The sequence below is a fragment of the Ictidomys tridecemlineatus genome, chromosome 2 (assembly GCF_052094955.1).
Source record: "Ictidomys tridecemlineatus isolate mIctTri1 chromosome 2, mIctTri1.hap1, whole genome shotgun sequence".
NCBI classification, from domain to species: domain Eukaryota; kingdom Metazoa; phylum Chordata; class Mammalia; order Rodentia; family Sciuridae; genus Ictidomys; species Ictidomys tridecemlineatus.
Genome location: NC_135478.1, coordinates 210336003 through 210356093, shown reverse-complemented (window position 1 = coordinate 210356093; position 20091 = coordinate 210336003). Strand labels below are relative to the sequence as shown.

The 20091-nt window shown below is 35.0% G+C and overlaps 1 protein-coding gene across 1 annotated transcript in view; it reads right to left on the bottom strand.

The window, feature by feature from the left end:
- Positions 1–14720, bottom strand: part of Exoc4 (exocyst complex component 4) — a 782658-nt gene extending 767938 nt beyond the window's left edge. The window contains exon 1 of the mRNA XM_078040565.1: positions 14563–14720. Within this exon, the coding sequence (XP_077896691.1) occupies positions 14563–14648 (86 nt within the window). The 5' untranslated portion in view covers positions 14649–14720. The remainder of the gene's footprint in view (positions 1–14562) is intronic.
- Between the last annotated feature and the right edge of the window lie 5371 nt (positions 14721–20091).

The window sequence follows — 20091 nt, the reverse complement described above, 5'->3', positions numbered from 1 at the left end:
AAAATGTACCTATTCTTAACTCCAAAGCCCATGCTCTTTCTTCTATAGATGTTACAAAATCCTATCTTACCTGCCTTCAACTCCTAGGGTGCACACTGTACCCTAACTGTGCTATAATCAACACACATGCAAGGAAAAGAGTGGATAGCTAGAGATGGACACAGAGCACTAAGCAGCTTTTTAAGTAGTAACAGTCTTGAATCTGGAGGATTTAAAGCATGAGCTAAAAGACATGAGCTGGTCTAGGGGTGTTTCTTGTGGTAGAGCACTTGCCTAGCATGTGCAAGGCCCCAGGTTCCATTTAGGACTACAAAAAATAAAAAATAAAAATAATAAAAAACCTGAGTAAAGACAAAATGGTTTAAAGTTGCATTCCAAGATACTGAATCACTCCTTAAAATTTTTCCATTTCTATCTCAAAACAATTGATTTTCAATTTTTCCATTTCTATCTCAAAACAATTGATTTTCAATTTTTCCATTTCTATCTCAAAATAATTGATTTTCAATTTTTCCATTTCTATCTCAAAACAATTGATTTACAAACTATTGTCAAGTTCATGGAGTAACAGAATAAACCAGGTTGCAGTGACGCTAGACACAGAGACATTTCTGGATCACTAAGAATTTTTCACAAAGACAGCTCTGGTATTTTACATGATGAATTACATCTCTAACCATGACTAATTAATCCCCAGAAAGGAATTTATTTACCTAATGGGTTAAAAGGGCCACAGTACATTCAGCTACTGTTAACAAATCTAGTGGAACAACAATGTTATATGGTTCTAGTGGTTTCACAAGCCATCAGATCCAAGCAAATCCTATAAACAAATATTAAAATCCAGGGTAAATAACGAGATTGAAAACTGAATTTTCTGTTTCTTTTTCTTATACTAGCTTCTATATTTCAGTTAGCCGGTCAAATGTTTTGAAAAGAAAATAACTAGTCTCCATCACTGGTTCCTTCTATGGAGCAATTTTGCTTTCAGTTTGGACTTAATAGGGTAATGGAGTCCAGACAGGAGAAAGCACATAAAAGTCGATATTATTCTTTTAAAAGACAAAAGGAAAATCAAAAAGAAAAAACACACCTATGAAAATAAGGTTAGTCACCAAAAAGTGACCCATCACTCAAGGGGAACAATAGCTTTCAGTCAAAGACAGAATAAAAGGATATAAAAAGAAAAAAACAAATCTAGAAGGCTACCATTAGGAATACACCAAAAAACCTTCTTCTTCCCTCATCAAATGGGTCAAATGAGAGTAAACATCAAAAGGACACAAGTTCTGGAATGCACAAGTACAGATTCAAACAGGGCTCTGCAACTTTAAGCTATTCAACTTTGGGCAAGTTACTTAATCTCTCTGGGTCTGTTTTTTCTTTATAAAACAGGCAAGATAATAAAAATACCTGCCTCACCAGGATGTAATAGGGATTGAAGAGGTGTATAAATGTGCTGTGTAAAAATATATAGAAGTTTGGCTTTAAAAAAAAGGTTAGATGATATTAGAAATAATATTTAAAAATCTATGAGGGGGGTGGTGCGGTTGTGGCTCAGCGGTAAAGCACTCGCCTAGCACGTGTGAGGCCCTGGGTTTGATCCTCAGCACCACATAAAAATAAATAAATAAATAAATAAATAAATAAAGATATTGTGTCCAACTATAAAAATAAATATTAAAAAAAATAAAAATCTATGAATCACACTATTAGTCCAAATCATCTAAAGCCTCCCCAATTCTAAAGTTCTTGAGGATATTATTCAATGAACTGAGACCAAACCTTTTCTCTATATTATTACAGTGGCTGGTATATTAAATGCTTAGTAAAAGCTACAGATGCAGCAGCAAAATGCAGAATCTGGCAAGGTCATAAAGAGAACTCCCTGCCCTAAGAAATAATTGCAACTAAATTGCCTTACACAAAGAAATAACTGCTCAAAAATCTCTAGGCAAGGACAAACAATAGGTATGGTACCCCTATTTATTGCATTGAATCACTGAACAAATATTTATTAAGTACCTATTACTTACCAGACACAGTTCTGAAGAGCTAAAGATACAGCGGTAAATAATGCCAATCCCTCCCTCATGAAGCTTGCATTTCAGTGAGAGGAAGTCAGTAAAGCAGAGAAGCATAGATTGTAGCTAGGGAGGCCAGGAAGGACCTCTCAGATGAAGAACAGCATCTGACTAGAGTTTGCTAGGAAGTGAGGGAGAAAGTCAAGCACTATCTAGGGAAACTAATTCCTAGACAATAGAACAGAAGATGCATGTGGGCTCTGAAGGAGGACATGTTCAGCACGTTCAGAAAAGTGGGAATGGTGAGGAAGTTAATGTGGCTGTACAGATTCCAGGAGAGTGACAGTGATAGTAGAGGAAGTCAAGAAGGAAACTGGGAGCCAGACCAGGCACCGCTTTATAGGCTTTTATTCTGGGTGTTCTTTGAAGCCACTTAAGGGTTAGCACCCAGCCAAAGAGTTGTAACTTCACAACCAGCATTTAATTATAGCCCACCTCTTTTCAAACAAAAAAAAAAATCTGAGATCATTTGAGCAAGAATATAATTAATGAAATGAAAATTCACACGAGAAAGTGGGAGTACAGAGCATAAGCAAGTCATGTGGCCAAGCGTGGTTTATATGAAATGAGCCCCTAATGTAAATTTGAGTTTTCAGGTAGTCAAGGCAAAAAGGAATCAGTATTATAATTCTCAATCTCAAAAACACAGACTCTAGATCCTCTATGAAAACAAACTTTATACTAGTCTAAATTCTAAAAGAAATCTTAAAAACAAGGGAGACATTATCAAACATAGCAAATGATGTCCTCAACAACCCTCTGAAAACAAAGTAATAAATTTTACATCACCATTTCTTACAAGTTCCTTCAGGAATATAACATTAAAACCAACTTAGGCTAAAAGGTTTTGAAAGACTGAATATGGTACATGTGTGAAGTTTTTCAGTGATTCATTTTAATCTAAGGTTAGAATTTAGGGAATTTATAAAAACAAAATGGATCAAGTTGTGTTTTATTAAGTTCCCCTTCTCAGCAAAACTTCTACTAGTTCAAGCCAACTAGCTAGCAGTTCTTTGAAATAGTGCATGGTGTAAGTGTTGGTATGAGAGGGTTATTTGAAGACTATTAAATTCCATAAGCCAGAAATCATATAGGAAGGTTGACAACTGATGGTGATAAATTAAGACACAGACCAGGGATCTTACCTGGACCTCAAGATTATCAGCTGGTGATGGCAGAATATCACTCTGGAAGCAGTTTAAGGTATGTTGATCAATAAACAGTTTCCAGGGTATACCTGGTTATGTACTGAACCCCCCCACACGCACACAACACACACACACAAAATGTATGTTGAAACCTCAGCCCTCAATGTGACTGTATTTGGAGATAGAGCCTAAGAAGGAGATATAAAGATTGAGGTCAGGGAGGAGCCTAGACAAGAAAAGAGACAGCAGGGAGCCCTCTCTACAGGCTCAGAGTAAAAGGGATGTGGGGACACAGCAAAGTAGGAGGCCGTCTACAAGCCAGGCAGAGGTATCACCAGTCTCATTCTGAGACTATAGAAGTGTGACACAATACCATGGTTTATGCCACACAGGCTCTGGTATTTTTTGACAACCTGAGCAGAATAATACACCACATCATAAAACACTAGCAGTGTATTTTTCAGGGTTAAAATCTCAGGCAGATGTTATTAGTTGGCCTCCTTGGCCACAACAACACCGATTCTTGGCAAATCCTCAAGAAGAATCCGCTGGCTAATACAACTACAGACAACTAAACTAATTAACCTGCTATAAGTATTTAATGTAATATACCTGAATTTTGGAGACACCTGCAGAATGATTAGCATTAAATCATGCTTTCTGAAAACAGTTAATGGGCTTGATTGTCTACTAAGGGCATTCCTTGTTGGCATCCAGTGACCACTCTTCCAGAAATAAAAAGATTAACAAAACAATTAATGGAAATCCCTTCAAGCAACTCAGAAAAACTAATTACAAGTAAGGCTTCTCATATCCAAAAATCACTTATCAGAAAAACGACAGCTCTTTAGAGCACAATCTACAGTAAGAATCAAATCTCCTCAGTGACCCTCCATTCTAAAAAGTCCTCAAAACGGGCCTCTGAGGAAACCAACTAATGTCAGAGGCTCCTGTAATTTTTACTCATCAAACACCTGAGCACACCAGTTAGCGCTACCCTCCCTCTTTTTTTTTTTTTTTTTTTTTGCATAATGAAAGGAGCATGAAACAGGCAGTCACCTTTATTTGCAAAATATTCTAACATTTCCACAAGGCAGAAACTAAGTACAGTTTAACTCTCAAAAAATGCTCAAGTGTTAACTAGCTTCAGAACCTCATTCCAAGTAGGAAAAAAAATAATAAAAAGTATTATCTTACTGATCCATTCAGAACATAATATTCCTTTTTCTAATTGACTCCAACATACACACACACACACACACACACACACACACAAACATACAGCTAACACAACTCTACAAACTGTGAATCCTGTTTTCTTTCCCCAAGTTCTTTTAGCCAGAAGACCTTTGGATATACTATTAGGTCTATTTAGCTCAATCTCAAAGTCAGATTTTCTTTTCCTTTAAAATATGAAACAACCCATGTAAGAAGTATCTGACAGTAACATATGCCTTTTATGTCAGCAGAGAAATGAACACGCAGCTCCACATATGAGTGGAGTGAAAAAACCACAAACTGAAGAGGAGGAAAGGAGGACTACTCCGAATATAAACACTAAACAAGCTGGGGGAAGACCTGCAAACCTTTTATACTAAGAAGGACACTTTGTATATGATGAACAGCTTTGAAATGCTTCCAGTGAGTTATAAAAATAAGGAGCGTTCATCATAATTCCAAGTTTGCATAAAAAATTACATATTAAAGAAATCATTGATATTTATTATCACTATAATCACCTAAGATAGGGCTTCAAAGCACAAGCAAATCTACATTGCACTTTTAAATTGAATTTTGTTATATTGTATTATACATTGTGATTGCTTATTTCTTAACTATGTCTTATTAGAGCCCACAAAACACAAGATAATCTCATCCCAATGGTAGCAATTCAAAATAACAAGTTCCTCTCAAAAAGTTTTGATGCACAAGAAAAGCATCTCTTAACAGCACAGAGATTCATTTAATATCAAGTGACAGTAAACAATTTCTGCTCTAAAGTCAATTGAAAATTCACTAGTGTCTTATTTCAGACAGCACTTAGGGCTGACTACTACACACCACTGACACAGTTTTTCAATATTTCAATTAACTCAGATACACAGAATATTTCAGGGGACAAAAAGATAAAAAAGTGTTTCAGCCAACAAAGACCATTATGTGAAATTAAGTTAAATCACCCACTAGGAGAAAAAACTGACTCTAAAGGTGACAAAGTCTACTTAAAATGTGCCCCTACACTTCCTTACCCAAATCCTAGCTCTTTTCTTCCATTTTAAGTCTCTCATCCTTCTTTAAGGCACCCTCCATGGTAACCTTACTTCCTGGTGGGTTTCTGAGAAACAATGTTTTGCAAAATATTAATAGGTTCTATGTGGTCTAATACATTTTGGAAATTCTGGGTCACACAAATTGGAGGTTTCTGTAACTGAGAAATTCATAAGATTTTAATATGTCAAGGCACATGGTGGGAAGGTGATAGAATATATATATTTTTTAATTTTTATTATTTATTTTTGATAGAGTTTTATTTATTTGCCTATATGTGGTGCTGAGAATCAAACCCAGTACCTCATATACGTCAGGCAAGCTCTCTACCAGTGAGCCACAACCCCAGCCCAACAGAATATATTTTGTAGCATTTCTGTAATTTATGAATCTATAGGACCTGTTTTCTATTCCTTTACCCTTTACCATAGGTACACAAACACACACTTTTTCTTTTTCTCTTTTTTTAAATATATTTATTCTTAAGTTTTAGGTGGACACACAATATCTTTATTTTACATTTATGTGGTGCTGAGGATAGAATCCAGTGCCTCTTGCATGCTAGGTGAGCACTCTACTACTGAGTCACAACCCCAGCCCTTTTTTTTTTTTTTTTTTTATCTTTTGCAGTACTATGGATTAAACTCAGGGCCTCAGGCATGATAGCAAGCACTACAGAACTAGATTCCCAGTCCTAACACATACACTTTCAAGGAAATTTTCAACCATATACAAAAATTAACAGACTTGTCAAACAGCTATTAACACAGTCCAATCTTGCTTCTGACTCTTTAACACTCCTCTCCAATTACTTCACTAGTGTCTTATTTTAGACAGCGCTTAGACTACATGGTATTATTTTTATATCTCAATACATGTGTAAACATTTTAAGATAATCCTTTTTTAAACAACATAGCCATAATACCATTATTTCAGCTAAAAAATATTAACAATTCCAACTGATTTTTTTATTCTTTATTTCCCCAAATACATTATGTTCTAAGAGCAACTCAAACTTCACAGGCTTTCAAATCATCTGGAACTCTTACTTAAATGTATATTCAGATCAGGTGGGTGAGTCAAGGTGTTGCCTGAGTTCATACATTCCTAGGAAGCTCTCAAGTGACATTTTGAATATAAAATAATGTCTCCTATAATATTCAGCACAATGATAGGCACCTTTAAATGGAAAAAACATCTTTTACATTATATTCTACTTTACCTTTAGCAAGTATTTTACAAATACTTTTTCAAGAATAAATAAAAGACAAAAAGGTTTTTCCTATGAATCTTGAAATGTATCATTTTCTTACCAACAGTGCCAAATGTAGCAGAAGAATGTTCCCTTATTACTGTGTTAAATGATGAGTTCTCATATTTTTCAAGGCTAAGTCCCAGTACATAGAGAATTGGACACTAATATAAGAATCAAGTTCATAACTTATTTCATAGCTTGAAAACAGTTAACAAAAATCTAACTCTATAAAGCTGCAGAATATTATACTGTAATAGGGAACAGAGAGGAGTGAAACAAAATCAGCCATAAACTAAATGTTGTTCTGCTCCTAACTAGTAAAACTTAGAACAAGAGCTAAAAAGACTAAATTGTTTCCAACTCAACCACAGCCCAGGAAAAAAGCTCAAAAATTTTTATAGGAACACAAAAATATCCAAAACCAATATCCAACAAGGTAAAAATGCAACGTCTACCATGTAATCAAAAAGTACAAGACACATGAAGGGGGAAATAATCAATAGAAACTAATCTTGAAATGATACAAATTTTAAAGTTATTAATAATGAAACTGAGCCATAAAATACTTATATTTCCTATGCTAAAGATATACATTAAAGATGTACGCAGAGAAATGATACCTTCCAAAGACCCAAATAAAACTTCCAGAGATGAAAACCATAATTTAAGATAAAATTTATATTAGATGAGAGGCCCATGTTGTGGCTCCATTGTAGAGCACTTGCCTAGGATGTGTGAGGCACTGGGTTCAATCCTCAGCACCACATAAAAATAAAAGAATAAATTAAAAGTTATTTAAAAATCATATTAGGTGGAATTAACAATAGATTAGGAACAGGGGGAAAATAGTGAATTAAAAGGTTCAGCAATACAAACTATATAAAATAAAGTACTAAAACAAAAAAAAAAGAATTGGAAAAAATGAATATTAATCTTTAGGGATCAATAACTTGAAAAAGTAAATATGACCAAAAATGTAAAATTCCTACACACTTAAATCTATTTAAAAAAAAAAAGAAAAAAAGAAAAGAAAGAAAACATTTCGGAGAACTAAAGTCAAATTAAATGGAAAGATTCACACACCCCCTTTCATAGACCAGAAGACTCAATATTGTTAATTCCACTATATTAATCTCTACTTTTAATACAATTCCAACCAAAATCACATGTTTTATTGTAGAAACCAGCTCATTCTAAAATTCGCATGGAAATGCAAAGAAACTAGAATATCCAAAACAACTCTGAAAAAGTAGAATAAAGTTTAGTGGCTCACACTGTCTTCAAGACTTACAAAAGCAATAATCAAGATAGTGTGGTATGTCATCAAGATAGACATGAATGGACTACAGAGTCAAGAAATAGACCCACATATATAAGGTGACCTGATTTTTTACAAAAGTGCAAAGGATAACACAGGGAAGAAAGGACAGACTTCAACAAACGAATTGGAACAGCTGGATATTCTTCACACAAAGAAATGCATTGGAAAAAACTGAAAAGCAAAGAACATTCTAAGATGTTGGAAGTGTCCTATATCTTCATCGGTATGGGTGAAAATTCATCAACCACATACTTAAGATTTGTATGCTTTACTACTTATCTGCATATCTCAAAAAGGAGGGCAAATAAAGTCAATATGTAAAATAAGATTCCACATTTCATAAAATATTATTCCTATCTATCCAGCCAACATTTCATACACAGGCACACAGAAAAAGAGAAAAAGAAATCTAGAGTTAGATTCACCCATTTTCTATGATGATAAATGACAGAAAATAAAATTCGGAATAATTTCTTTTTGCATTCATCTTCAATTGTTATCATATTTATCATCTGAATTCTTTATCGTGAGTATAATAATTTTATAAAAGTGAAGTAATTTTTGTTTTAAACTGGAAGCAATCAGTGGTTAATTTTGTGTGGAGAGAATATAGGTATTTTCCATACTTAAAACTACAGTCTACTTATGTGACTAAAAAGGTTATACAGCAATATAAAAGTTTGTTATGTTAAACAATGTTATGCTTGTTATAATTACAACTATTAAACCTCTGTACGTTCATGGACAGAATCCATATGAAAATATAAAAAAGAAAATAGGCAGTGGCTCAGGAGGCTGAGACAGGAGGATCACAAGTTCAAAGCCTGCCTCAGCAACTAGATCCTGTCTCAAAATTAAAAATAAAAAGGATTGGGGGCACCAAAAACAAAACAAAACAACTAGGTAGTATTTTGGGAAATGACTTGTCAGTGCAACTCTTTTATGGTCTACTTGTTACAAATTTGTATAGTGTATTTTAACAAAGGACAACAAGGATATCTAGGCAAGGATACCCTTTCTTGTTTGTAAAATATTTTGAATTTAATCTAATGGTTTACGTTTTGTGTTTCTTTTTTGTATGTTTTATGCACAAACAAGTATAGACAAAGACATAGGTATTTAAATCTAGCTCCTTTAACTGAATCTCAAATAATCAAATAGCTGCCATCTTAATTCAGCTGTATAAGGTTTTCTAGTTACAGAGACAATATTCTAACATGAATTCAATCAAACATTCTTGTCAACCTGGCAAAGATATTTCTGGTGGAAAATTAACATTATATATTTGTTGTCATCTGGAAAATTTATTAAAATCAAGTTTTTAACCAAAGAAGCAACAGATCCCACAAATGAACATTTGACAAACTTTTCTGTGCTTTTATATACTCATATCTCATTTAAGGCTCCCCTATACCACAGTAGATTAAATTATCATTCCATTTTACAAATGAGAACTAAGCACAAGGATTTTACTTGGTTACATGGGTAATACAGTAAACATCTACCTAACCAAACAAAACCACTTACGTATGTCTTCAACTAACTAGAATAGCTTGAAAAAAAACTTGACCATATCACCAAATATTAAAACTAAAATAACTCAAAGACTTTAAGAAATTCCAGTGTTAACAATCACATGTGGGGTTAGAAAGTAAGACATGGATCCCCAAGATCTGCATGTTCAACCAGAGAAGGGTTTTACTTCCACATCTGTTGTTAAGTGTCCCAGAACTTCCTGAAAGTTTGTGAAGTGTTTGGTCTCCATGAATTCTAACAATAAATTGCAAGCAACACTGCATCACTAGTGCCAAGAATCTGCAAGGATACAAAAAGAAGCAGAAGCCTAGAGGTCATGATGAGATGGGCTCAAATGAAGAGATGGTGCTGGAGACAACACCTACCACAACTTCCAGGACTCAGTTGGGATCAGGGACCACATTCCTTTCCCACCACAAACTCTGTTGTGAACCTCAAAGCTATTTGTTCAAAGCCCTGATCAAAGCCTGGGCCCCTTCAACAAAGATGACTTTGAATTAACTGTGGGCTGACCAAAATACACTCTGAGGAGGAAGCAAATTTAACTGGTGTCTACAATAAAGGATATTGAAAGTTTTTGAAATTTCAACATCTGTGAAGGCATAAAAGTTGATGGAAATGTGAGCCTTTAGCTGCGTTCAATTCTCCTTGACATCTACAGAGTCTGTCTACAAAAGCTCTGCCCAGAGGTTTCCATAAGGTCTCCTTAAGTCACAACTAAATTTTGTTTCCCCAATTAAACTGGCTATTACAGGCCAACTTACAAAGAAAAGAGAGGCAACATTTAATTGGAAAGCAAATCACCTAACAGTAAGTGGTAGACACATTTCCCAATTAAAAATCTGACAGGAACTCACAAAAATAAGACAACGTCTTCAAAATGTCATCTTGCTTTCTTCCCGAAGTAGAAAGGCTGCCTCTTCCAACTCCACACCAAACAAAAAGGTTTGTTTGTGTGCCTGCACACACACATGCAAACTGTCCAAACTCTACATCAGCAGGTAATCAGGACTCTGCCCACCCAATTAGTTCCATTTTAAAGAGCCAGTAGCAAGACTTAAACCCCAAATGTACACAGTTAGCAGCAGCCTCCAATGGAATAAATCTCAAGCACCATCTTTCTCCTCACCAAACCCCCCATCCCCTCACTCCATAGTCTGAGAACCTCTTTTGTAAAGCCCTGGAAGTCTACTGTTTGAGACATCTGACTGTCCTGAAATATTTGTATCCAATATTTTTTGAATGATCAGAAATGTTTATTTATCAGTCTTGGGCACTTAAAAATACATACATCTATCAAATATAATACTTCTGTTATAATTATACTACATTTTAAATTATTTTGTCCTTTAAATGCTTTAAAGTGGTAGACTGTCATACTAGCAAAATAGAGTCATCATTTAATTATTTAGTACCACATCAGGAAATAGTGATGTGGTACTAAATAATTAAAATAGAGACTTAGATATTCCCCTTATCTACACCTACTCTGTCCTTACATAAACCTTATCTATTTTTTTAAAAAATCCAATATTAAAAAATGACTGCAATAATAAATGCTATTCCAACTGTTAGGGATAGCATTTTAAAAACAATATAAAGTATTGCAAGGAAATTACATTTTTTACCTACCTGAGCAAAAGGACTAAAGAAGAATTATGAACATTTAAAAAATAAAAATAACTGCTCGGTGACATAAAAAGATAAAGCTAATCTGATCAAATTTTTTAAAAATGAGTGGACTATATCATTAACAAGTAATTTATTTCATGAAAAAATGATCGGGGAAACATGAAAGAGAACTAGCATGTACTAGGTTCCTCTTCATAAACACAAGCCTAAAATGGGTTTTTCTTTGGAGGTTTGTTGCCAAAGCAACCACTACAGCTACAGTCTTTGAGAAGAATTTGAAAAAAGTTAGATAGGAGGAGTTTTTGTTTGAGAAATTAAGAATCATGAATACAATGTTGCAAGAAGGATAACAAATAGGATACAAAATGAACAAAAATACAAAGTAGCTACTTTAAAGCTACAACACAATTTACTAACAAAAATTATATTCCCCCTTCCATTCTTCCCTATGTGACCTTTCCCCTACCCCAAATCCTTAACACTGAAGGAATCCTGTCATCCTCCTCTCATTCACTGCCACTATTAATGGAATTTAACCAATTTCAAAAATACATCAGAAAGGAAACAACAAGTAGAGCAATATCCTTTCTTCAATCCTGAAGTTTCCTGTGACTCAAAGAAATGTTGAAACACAAACACAAACACTTCAGCACTAACAACATCCAGGCATCCGTTCACATGTAACTCTGAACCCCAATCTTTACTAAACTTGCCCAGAATGCTAGATCAGGCACCAACCAACCATACTTGCAATGGACATGATAATAGTGTTATTCAGGAGCTTTGAAGTGGTCAAGAGTAAAGAAGAAAAATGAAAAGCAGTTAATACACAACAGACTTAAAAGCAAAAAATGCCCAGGCCCAAATCACAATAATAAAGGTAACAAGTCCAATAGATAAGAGATGGATGAATAATCACAAAATCATATTGCAACCCATCTGGCATAGAGTCCACATTGAGTCCACCAAAGGCAATGTATATTTCTGAGTCAGTATCAGTAAAAAAAAAAAAAGCTTTTGATTTCCATGCAGTTTTCAAATATCAGACATGGAGGGTATATTTAACTGGCACTGAAGAAAACCAACATAAAGCATTAAAAAAAGGAACAATCTCCAGGATCAAAAATATATAAATGAGAATAGTACCTTTGTATATAGCTGCTACCTTCCCTGGGCCCTACTCCACTTTCTTTGGAAGTAACTACTCCTTCTATAACATTCCTGCATGTCCAAATTACTTCACCTCTCTCTTCTGTCTTATGTCATAGTTCTTACAAACATTTATACATTTATCCCCCAGATAGACCCTCAAAGGTAATAAAGCTGATTTGTCTTTGTAAAACTCAGGGGATCTGCTCAACAAAATTTGACTAAGTATATAATAAATGGCAGGCAGCATATTGAAAACTAGCATTAACTACTTATAAGTGAATGTTGACTGTAAAGCAGAAAAAATGAACAAATTTTTTAAAAATCCAAATTCATTTATTGTAATTTCAGAGAGAATTATGAAGATTCCAGTTGGAATTTTAGTATGAGACATATCCATACACCACATGTATAGCTAAAGCAAGAATGTGGGTCTTTAGAATCCAAAATAGCATTTCCAAATGCAAATGTGAATTTATTGACTCTGATAAGCACTTTACAACTATTTATAATAATTATATCAAGTTAAAGATAATTTAAGATAGTAATTGTATCAGTCTGATATTATAGTATGATATTCCAATCATGCACAAGTAGGAAGCAATGTTTATAGAATCATGATTATGTAAATATATTGTGAATATAGGTTTAATGTGAAGCATTAAACATTTAACAAATAATGCTTTACATACGACAAAGTAAACAATAAATAAGATAAAAATGTTAAAAAAATTTTTTAAAAAAGCATTTCCTGTTAGGCCTACCAAGTATATTAAGTATTTCCATACATAATTATTCTCCTAATTGTAAAAGAAATTGATAATGATTTAACAAGACATAATCTTAAACTTGAGTCTCCTAAGTAAGATCCAGAGAATGGATCTTTATTAGTCCTTGAGTGGTAAACTGTCCTGTAATAAATGCCAGGCATGGTGGCACATGCCTGTAATCCCAGCAACTGTGGAGGATGAGGCAGGTGGATCACAGGTCTGGGGAACTTAGACTGTCTCAAAACAAAATATTTTTAAAGTTAGGTTGGGGGAAGCAGAGATATAGTTTAGTGGTAAAGCATCCCTGGGTTCAATACGCCATATTGCAAAAAATAAAATAATTAAAGTTTGATATATTCATTCAAATTGCTTAGTACTTATCAGATACTCATGAGTCCTGAGTTTTAAAAAGATGATCAGACCAAATTATGCGGTGTGCATATAAGAATATGTAACAACAAATCTCACTAATATGTATAATTATAGTGCACTGATGAAATGTTTTCTAAATAAAAAGATGATCAGGACATTCCAGGAGCCCTCCAAGAACTCAAACAAAAGTTTAGCATAGGTCGGGGAAAGGAGCAGAAAGCGGTGTTTGTTTCATGGAAAATGACTGACTTGACATTTGAGTGCCAACAATGTAAAAACACGTCTCGTTACTTCTAATTTGGGTTGTTTATAGTTACTGCCTGTATCATCCTTAACGGTACTCAATTTATTTCACTTTTTTAAAAACACAGGTTCCTAAAAGATTCCCTTTCCCACTCTCATCCTAACGTGGCAGGGAAGAGGATGCGTGAAGGAGAATTTGAAACTTGCTTCGTTTTGTTGTTAAGGAATAGACGGATAGAAAGGCAGAAAAGGGCACAACATAAATGGAAAACAGATGTGTGCCTTCAAACCCCAGCCCTTCTACCAGCCCACTGCCGGCCCTTGTACGTGGGGCTGCGGCCGTTCACAAGTGGTGGAAAGTGACCAGAGTTGGACAATCTGCAACTCGTGACAGTAGTCTCCGGCCTTGCACCCAGAGTACAGGGAACAAGTCGTCTTCCTCTGAGAGCTCTGCTAAATCAAGGTTTGATCAATGGATGAACACACCTTCACCTGGCTCTCTCCACCAACCCAAACTGCGTGCTCTTAGGGCCCAGGGAACCTAGAGGGCTCAGCCCCTACTGACTGTGAAGCGGGGCTCCTCCCTCTAGGCCCAGCCCGGGAGAAAAGTGGGGTACTGCTGATGCTGAAAAGCGTGGAGCTGCTGGGGCCCTGGGAGGGGCTGGGGAGGCAGGGAGGAAAGGAAAAGGTCTGCAGGGTGGAACCCGGCGAACCCTTCTCCCTTCCACAGCGGAGATCGAGCCTCTGCCCCCGTCCCCTGACGCTGCCTCCTGCCTCCCTCACCTGATCACAGAGATGAGCAGCCCCGAAGGGTCTTTGCTTTTGCTGACTGTGCTTCTGTACTTGCCACCAGCTGCTTCTGCCGCCATCTTGGCACGGAGGGGAAGGCCGGTGGGCTTGACAGAACCAAGCCGGCCGAGCGTGAACTCCGTTGTTAACCCCGCTGAAGCCTCCACCAATGGGAGAAGGGAAGTCCAGAGGCGCGGAAGTGGGAAGTCCAATCAATGGGGCGAGGAGGCGGGACTCAGGCGGCAAGCCATGAAGCCGAGGCTTGCGTTTTCGCGCTTAGCATTGTGGGAATTGTAGTTCTCGTTCTGCGGCTCAGGAAAACTTAACCAGGGCAACTTTGAGTCTTGCAAGGAGCAGCTTCTTTTATATCTATTCAGGCCTTTGGCTTTTTTCAGTATTCTTGCTTTCAGAATTTTAATAGTCTTTGAATCAAATATATCTGATGGCATCAAAATATGTAAACATATGTGTTTAAATGAAAGGGATTCCATGATGTCTATGAGCAAAGTTTTTACTTCAAGCATAAACTGATTTTTTAAAAAAATTCAATCAATGTGAAAATTAATAGAAATGTTTTCCTTGGTGTTTTCTAAAACTAAATGTTACTACATTCGTTTTATGTATAAGTCCAATTCTTTACAGTGTTCCTATATTTCCAGATTATCTGAAAATTCATGCAGGAACGTGCAAATAAATATTGATAAAGAAAAGAGGAAAACTGAAAAAAAAAAAATGACCAAATTGCAGATTCCTTTTCTTTCCAAGCTAAATAAATACAGGTAGTAATAGAACAAGTTTGTGGGTTTTTAGTTGTTTTACCACTAAGTTTATTATGTTTTCTACATTAACTCTACTGGCCTAGTTATTCATTCAAACTCTAAATGAAAACAGAGCGAGAATTAGAATGTTTCTGGAAAGTGAGTAGAGTGAGGAACAAGAATAAATGTTGAGAGGGAATAAGGAGATAAGTTGCTACTAGCAGAAGATGGAAGAGCTTCAGAGATGAACAGAAAGATAACTTACTTACCTCCTTGGGTTGTAGAGCACTTGATTCCAATTGTGCTGTATATGGGTAATAAGAATTGTAATGCCACAATGGAATATTACTCAGCACTAAAAAATAAAAAGATCATGGCATTTGCAGGGAAATGGATGGCATTAGAGCAGATTATGCCAAGTGAAGTTAGCCAATCCCAAAAAAACAAATGCTGAATGTCTTCTCTGATATAAGGGAGGTGATTCAAAATAGGGTAGGGAGGAAGAGCATGAGAAGAAAATTACCTGTAGATAGGGAAGAGAGGTGGAAGGGAAAGGGAGGGAGAAGGGGAATTGCATGGAAGAGGGAAGGAGACCCCCTTTGTTATACAGAATTCAGGTATGACGATGTGAGGGGAAAAAAAAAGAAGAAGAAGTGTGTCACATTAGATTGGGTAGAGAGAAGTGATGGGAGGGGAGGGGAGGGGAAGTGGGGAATGGAAGGACAGCAGAATAAAATAGACATTATTATTGCTGTATGTATATACGTGACTGCATGATGTAATTCTGCAACCTGTACACTCAGAAAAATGAAAAATTATATCCCATCTGATTCAAATGTATATATGTCAAGATCATTGTACTGTCATGTGTAACTAATGAAAACAAATTTTAAAAAAGAATTGTAATGCATTCTGCTGTCATTTATTTTTTTAAAAATCAATTTAAAAAATAACAGGAAAGTTAAAAAAAGAAATGTAATTAACAGAAAAAATACTGAAGTTATTGAACCAACAATGTTTTTCAATAAATTATTATGGGAAAATAACATAGGCACTTGAAATCATGTTCTCGATTAAAATAATTTTGTGTTTATGTGCTAAATGTAGGATATAAAATTAAATAATTCATAAAGAAGGAGGCAATTGGGCCTATTGGCTAAGAATGCAGATTGTAGGAGAGGGGAAGAGCATACAATCATCTCAGTTTATGGAGAAAAATCTTTGTCAATATTCAGCATGCTATCATAATAAAAACACACAGAAAAGTAGAAATGTAAGGAAACTTCTTAAACATAATAAAGGGAGTTTTAAAAAATGAATTTCATACTCTTCGAAAAACTTAAGCTTTCCCACTAAGATCAGGAACAAAAGAAGGGTACCCATTTTTACTCCTTCTCTTCAACATAGTAACCAGGGAAATTGGGCAAGAAAAAAGGTATCTAAGTTGGAAAGAAGAAACAAAATAATCTCTATTTGTAGATGACAGGGTGTTATGTAGAGAATGTCGTAAACAGTACAAAGAGTACACACACACACACACAAAAAAAAAAAAACTATTAGAACTACTAAAGGAATCCAACAGCATTGTAGGATACAAAATCAGCAACAAAAAAGTCAGTGATTTTTCTATATATTAGCAATTTCCTAAGAGGCAATTAATGAAACAGTTCCATACTTAATAGCAGCAAAAAAGAATAAAATACTTGTAGATTTGTATGTGGAAAAACTACAATATTGCTGAAAGAAATTAAATACCTAAAATGGAAAGACATCCCAAACTGTGCGCGGTGGTACATGCCTATAATCCCAGCAACTTGGGAGGCTGAGGCAAGAGCATTGTGAATTCAAAGTCAACGTGGGCAACTTAGCCAAGTCCTAAGCAACTTAGAAATACCCTGTATGGAAATTAAAAAAAAAAATGTCAACTGGGGATGTGGCTCAGTGATTAAGCACTATTAGGTTCAATCCCTGGCACATACAAACAATAAACAACCAAAAAAAAAGACATCCCATAGCATTAGGTAGAAAGCTTAATAGTGTTACGGAGGCAAAGCTATCTAAAAATTCAATGCAATTTCTATCAAAATCCAATGGTCTTTTATTTAACAATGAAAAACTTGATTCTAAAATTCATATGGAAACAAAAATGGCTCCAAATAGCCAAAATAATCTTGAAAAAATAAAATCTGGAAGTCTCCCATTTTACAATTCCAAAACTTACAGAAAAGTTATGGCAATCAAAATAGGGTCATACTAGCATAAGGAAAAACACACAATTAAGTGTAATGCAATTGAGAATCCAGGAATAAACCTATATATCTATGATTAGGCACAGGGGTGCCAAGACCACTCAGTGGAGGAAAGAATAGTCTTTTTGACAAATGGTCTGGAAAATGAGATATCAAAATGAGAAAAAAAATGAAGTTGAACACCTACCTCATACTATATGCAAAATTAATTTTAAAATGGATCAAAGACCTAAATTTAGGAGCTAAAACTCAGAGGAGAAAATAAAGAGGTAAATATTCATGACCTTAGTTTTAGCAACTGATTCTCAGAAATGACACCAAAAACATGAGTAACCAAAAAAAAAAATTAGATGAATAGGAATTGCCAAATTTGAATTTTTTGTGCATCAAAGGATACTATTGGGTGCTGAGGCTGTAGCTTAGTGGTCGAGCGCCCACCTCACATGTGTGAGGCACTGTTTTCGATCCTCAGCACCACATAAAAATAAAGATTTTTTTTAAAGATACTATTGGGAAAGTAAAAAGACATCCCACATAATGACAGAAAACATAGACAAATCACATATCTGACCTGTCTTGTATACAGAATACACTTTCAAAAAAACTCTTAGAAATAAACATTAAAAGATTTCAAAAAGCAAAAACTAAGCAATGGATTTGAGTAGATATTAATCTAAAGGAGGTACACAAATTGTCGACAAACATTAAAAGATGCTGAACATTATTTTATCATTAGGGAAATGCAAATTCAAAGAATATAACCACATACCACTTCACACTCACTAAGATGGCTATAACTTTTAAAAATGAAAAATAAGTGTTGGCAAACATGTAGAGAAACTGAAACATTTGAATATTGCCCATGGGAATGTGAGATGATTTAGTCACTGTGAGAAATAGTTGGTGATTAAAACATAAAATTACACATATGCCCCAGAAATTCCACGCATAAGAATAGTCCCAAATGAATTAAATGTTCAAATTCCTAGCATTCCTCCTCAGAATAGACAAAAGGTGAAAATAACCAAATGTCTGTAAGTGAATAAATGCGGTGTAATATGTGGTATATGACTGTAGTATAGATAAATAACAATGGAATATTACTCATCCATTAAAAGGAATGAAAAACTGATATATGCTGCAACATTGATGAACCTTGAAATATTGGGTTAAGTGAAAAAAGTCAGATACAAAGACCGTCTAGTATTTAATTCAATTTCTATGAAATATCTAGAATGGATAAATTCATAGAGACAGAAGGGATATTATGATTGCTAAAATGGGAATGACTAGAAACGGATACAAGGGTGATAAAATGTGCTATAACTAGATGGTATTGATGGTTGCACAACTTGTGAATGTATTAAAGACACTGAATTACACATTTTTAAAGGTTTAAAAATGGTAAGTTTTATGTTACGCGTATTTTGCAACGGTTTTTTTAAAAGAATGTGTTTTGTACAGTAGACCAGCCTGGATTTTTCTCCCAGGTCTTTACCCACTGGCTAGCTTACCTTTGGAAAGTGACCCATTAAGGATTATGTGCCTCAGTTTCCATATCTTTTTAAGCAGGAGGGATTATTACTTCACTTAGAGAGTTACTGAGAGACTATGTGAGATATGCATCATCAGCACTGGGAAATACCAGCTATTATTACTGAAATGGGTACTAGGCATCTTAAAAAAATACATCTCTGTTGGTAATATGCAGTTGTTTTGAGGCACAATAATATGGGAAATTTTTCAATTTTTCATTATATTATTTTCATGGTTTCCAACATTTATAAACAATAATATACAAAACTACCTTTTTTTAAAAAAAGCAAGGATTACATAAATGTCAAAAATGATGGCCCAAAGAGAATAGAAGGGCAAAATATTCTAAAGTCTTTATGACTTAAATTGTTCTATACTTTTACATTATCTTGCAATCAATAATATAGGGATTTTATCTTTTATTGTCCTTAATGTAAAATGAACTGCTATAATTAGCTGCTATTATTGTCACTCTTCGGGTTCATAACAATTGTGGCAGGCACCCAAAGAGACAGGCCATGTCAAAGATCTTGACCTTGAACAAATCTCCTTTTTCCAAGTTTCCTAAAAAGGGGGTTGGTAGTAACAAGTGGTCTCAAGTCCAGGTCTGGTTGTACCCATGGGAGAGTAAATTCAAAAATCAGTGTGACAGGGGCAGGGGCTGTGGCTCAGTGGTAGCATGCTTGCTTGGCATGTGTGAGGAAACGGGTTAGATTCTCAGCACCACGTATAAATAAAAAGTCTATCAACAATTTTAAAAAAATTTTAAAAACAGTGTGCCATATGATTTTTCTATAACTTAACATATAACATGTCCAGAAAATGCACCCCTTTAAAGTATACAAATCAGTGTTTTTTAGAGTGTTCACAATATTGTGCAATTTACAGAATATTTTCATCACCCCCCCCCAAAGAAACCCTGTATTCATTTGTGACCACCCACATTGCCCTCTTCCTCCTGCACCAGGTGTCTACTAATC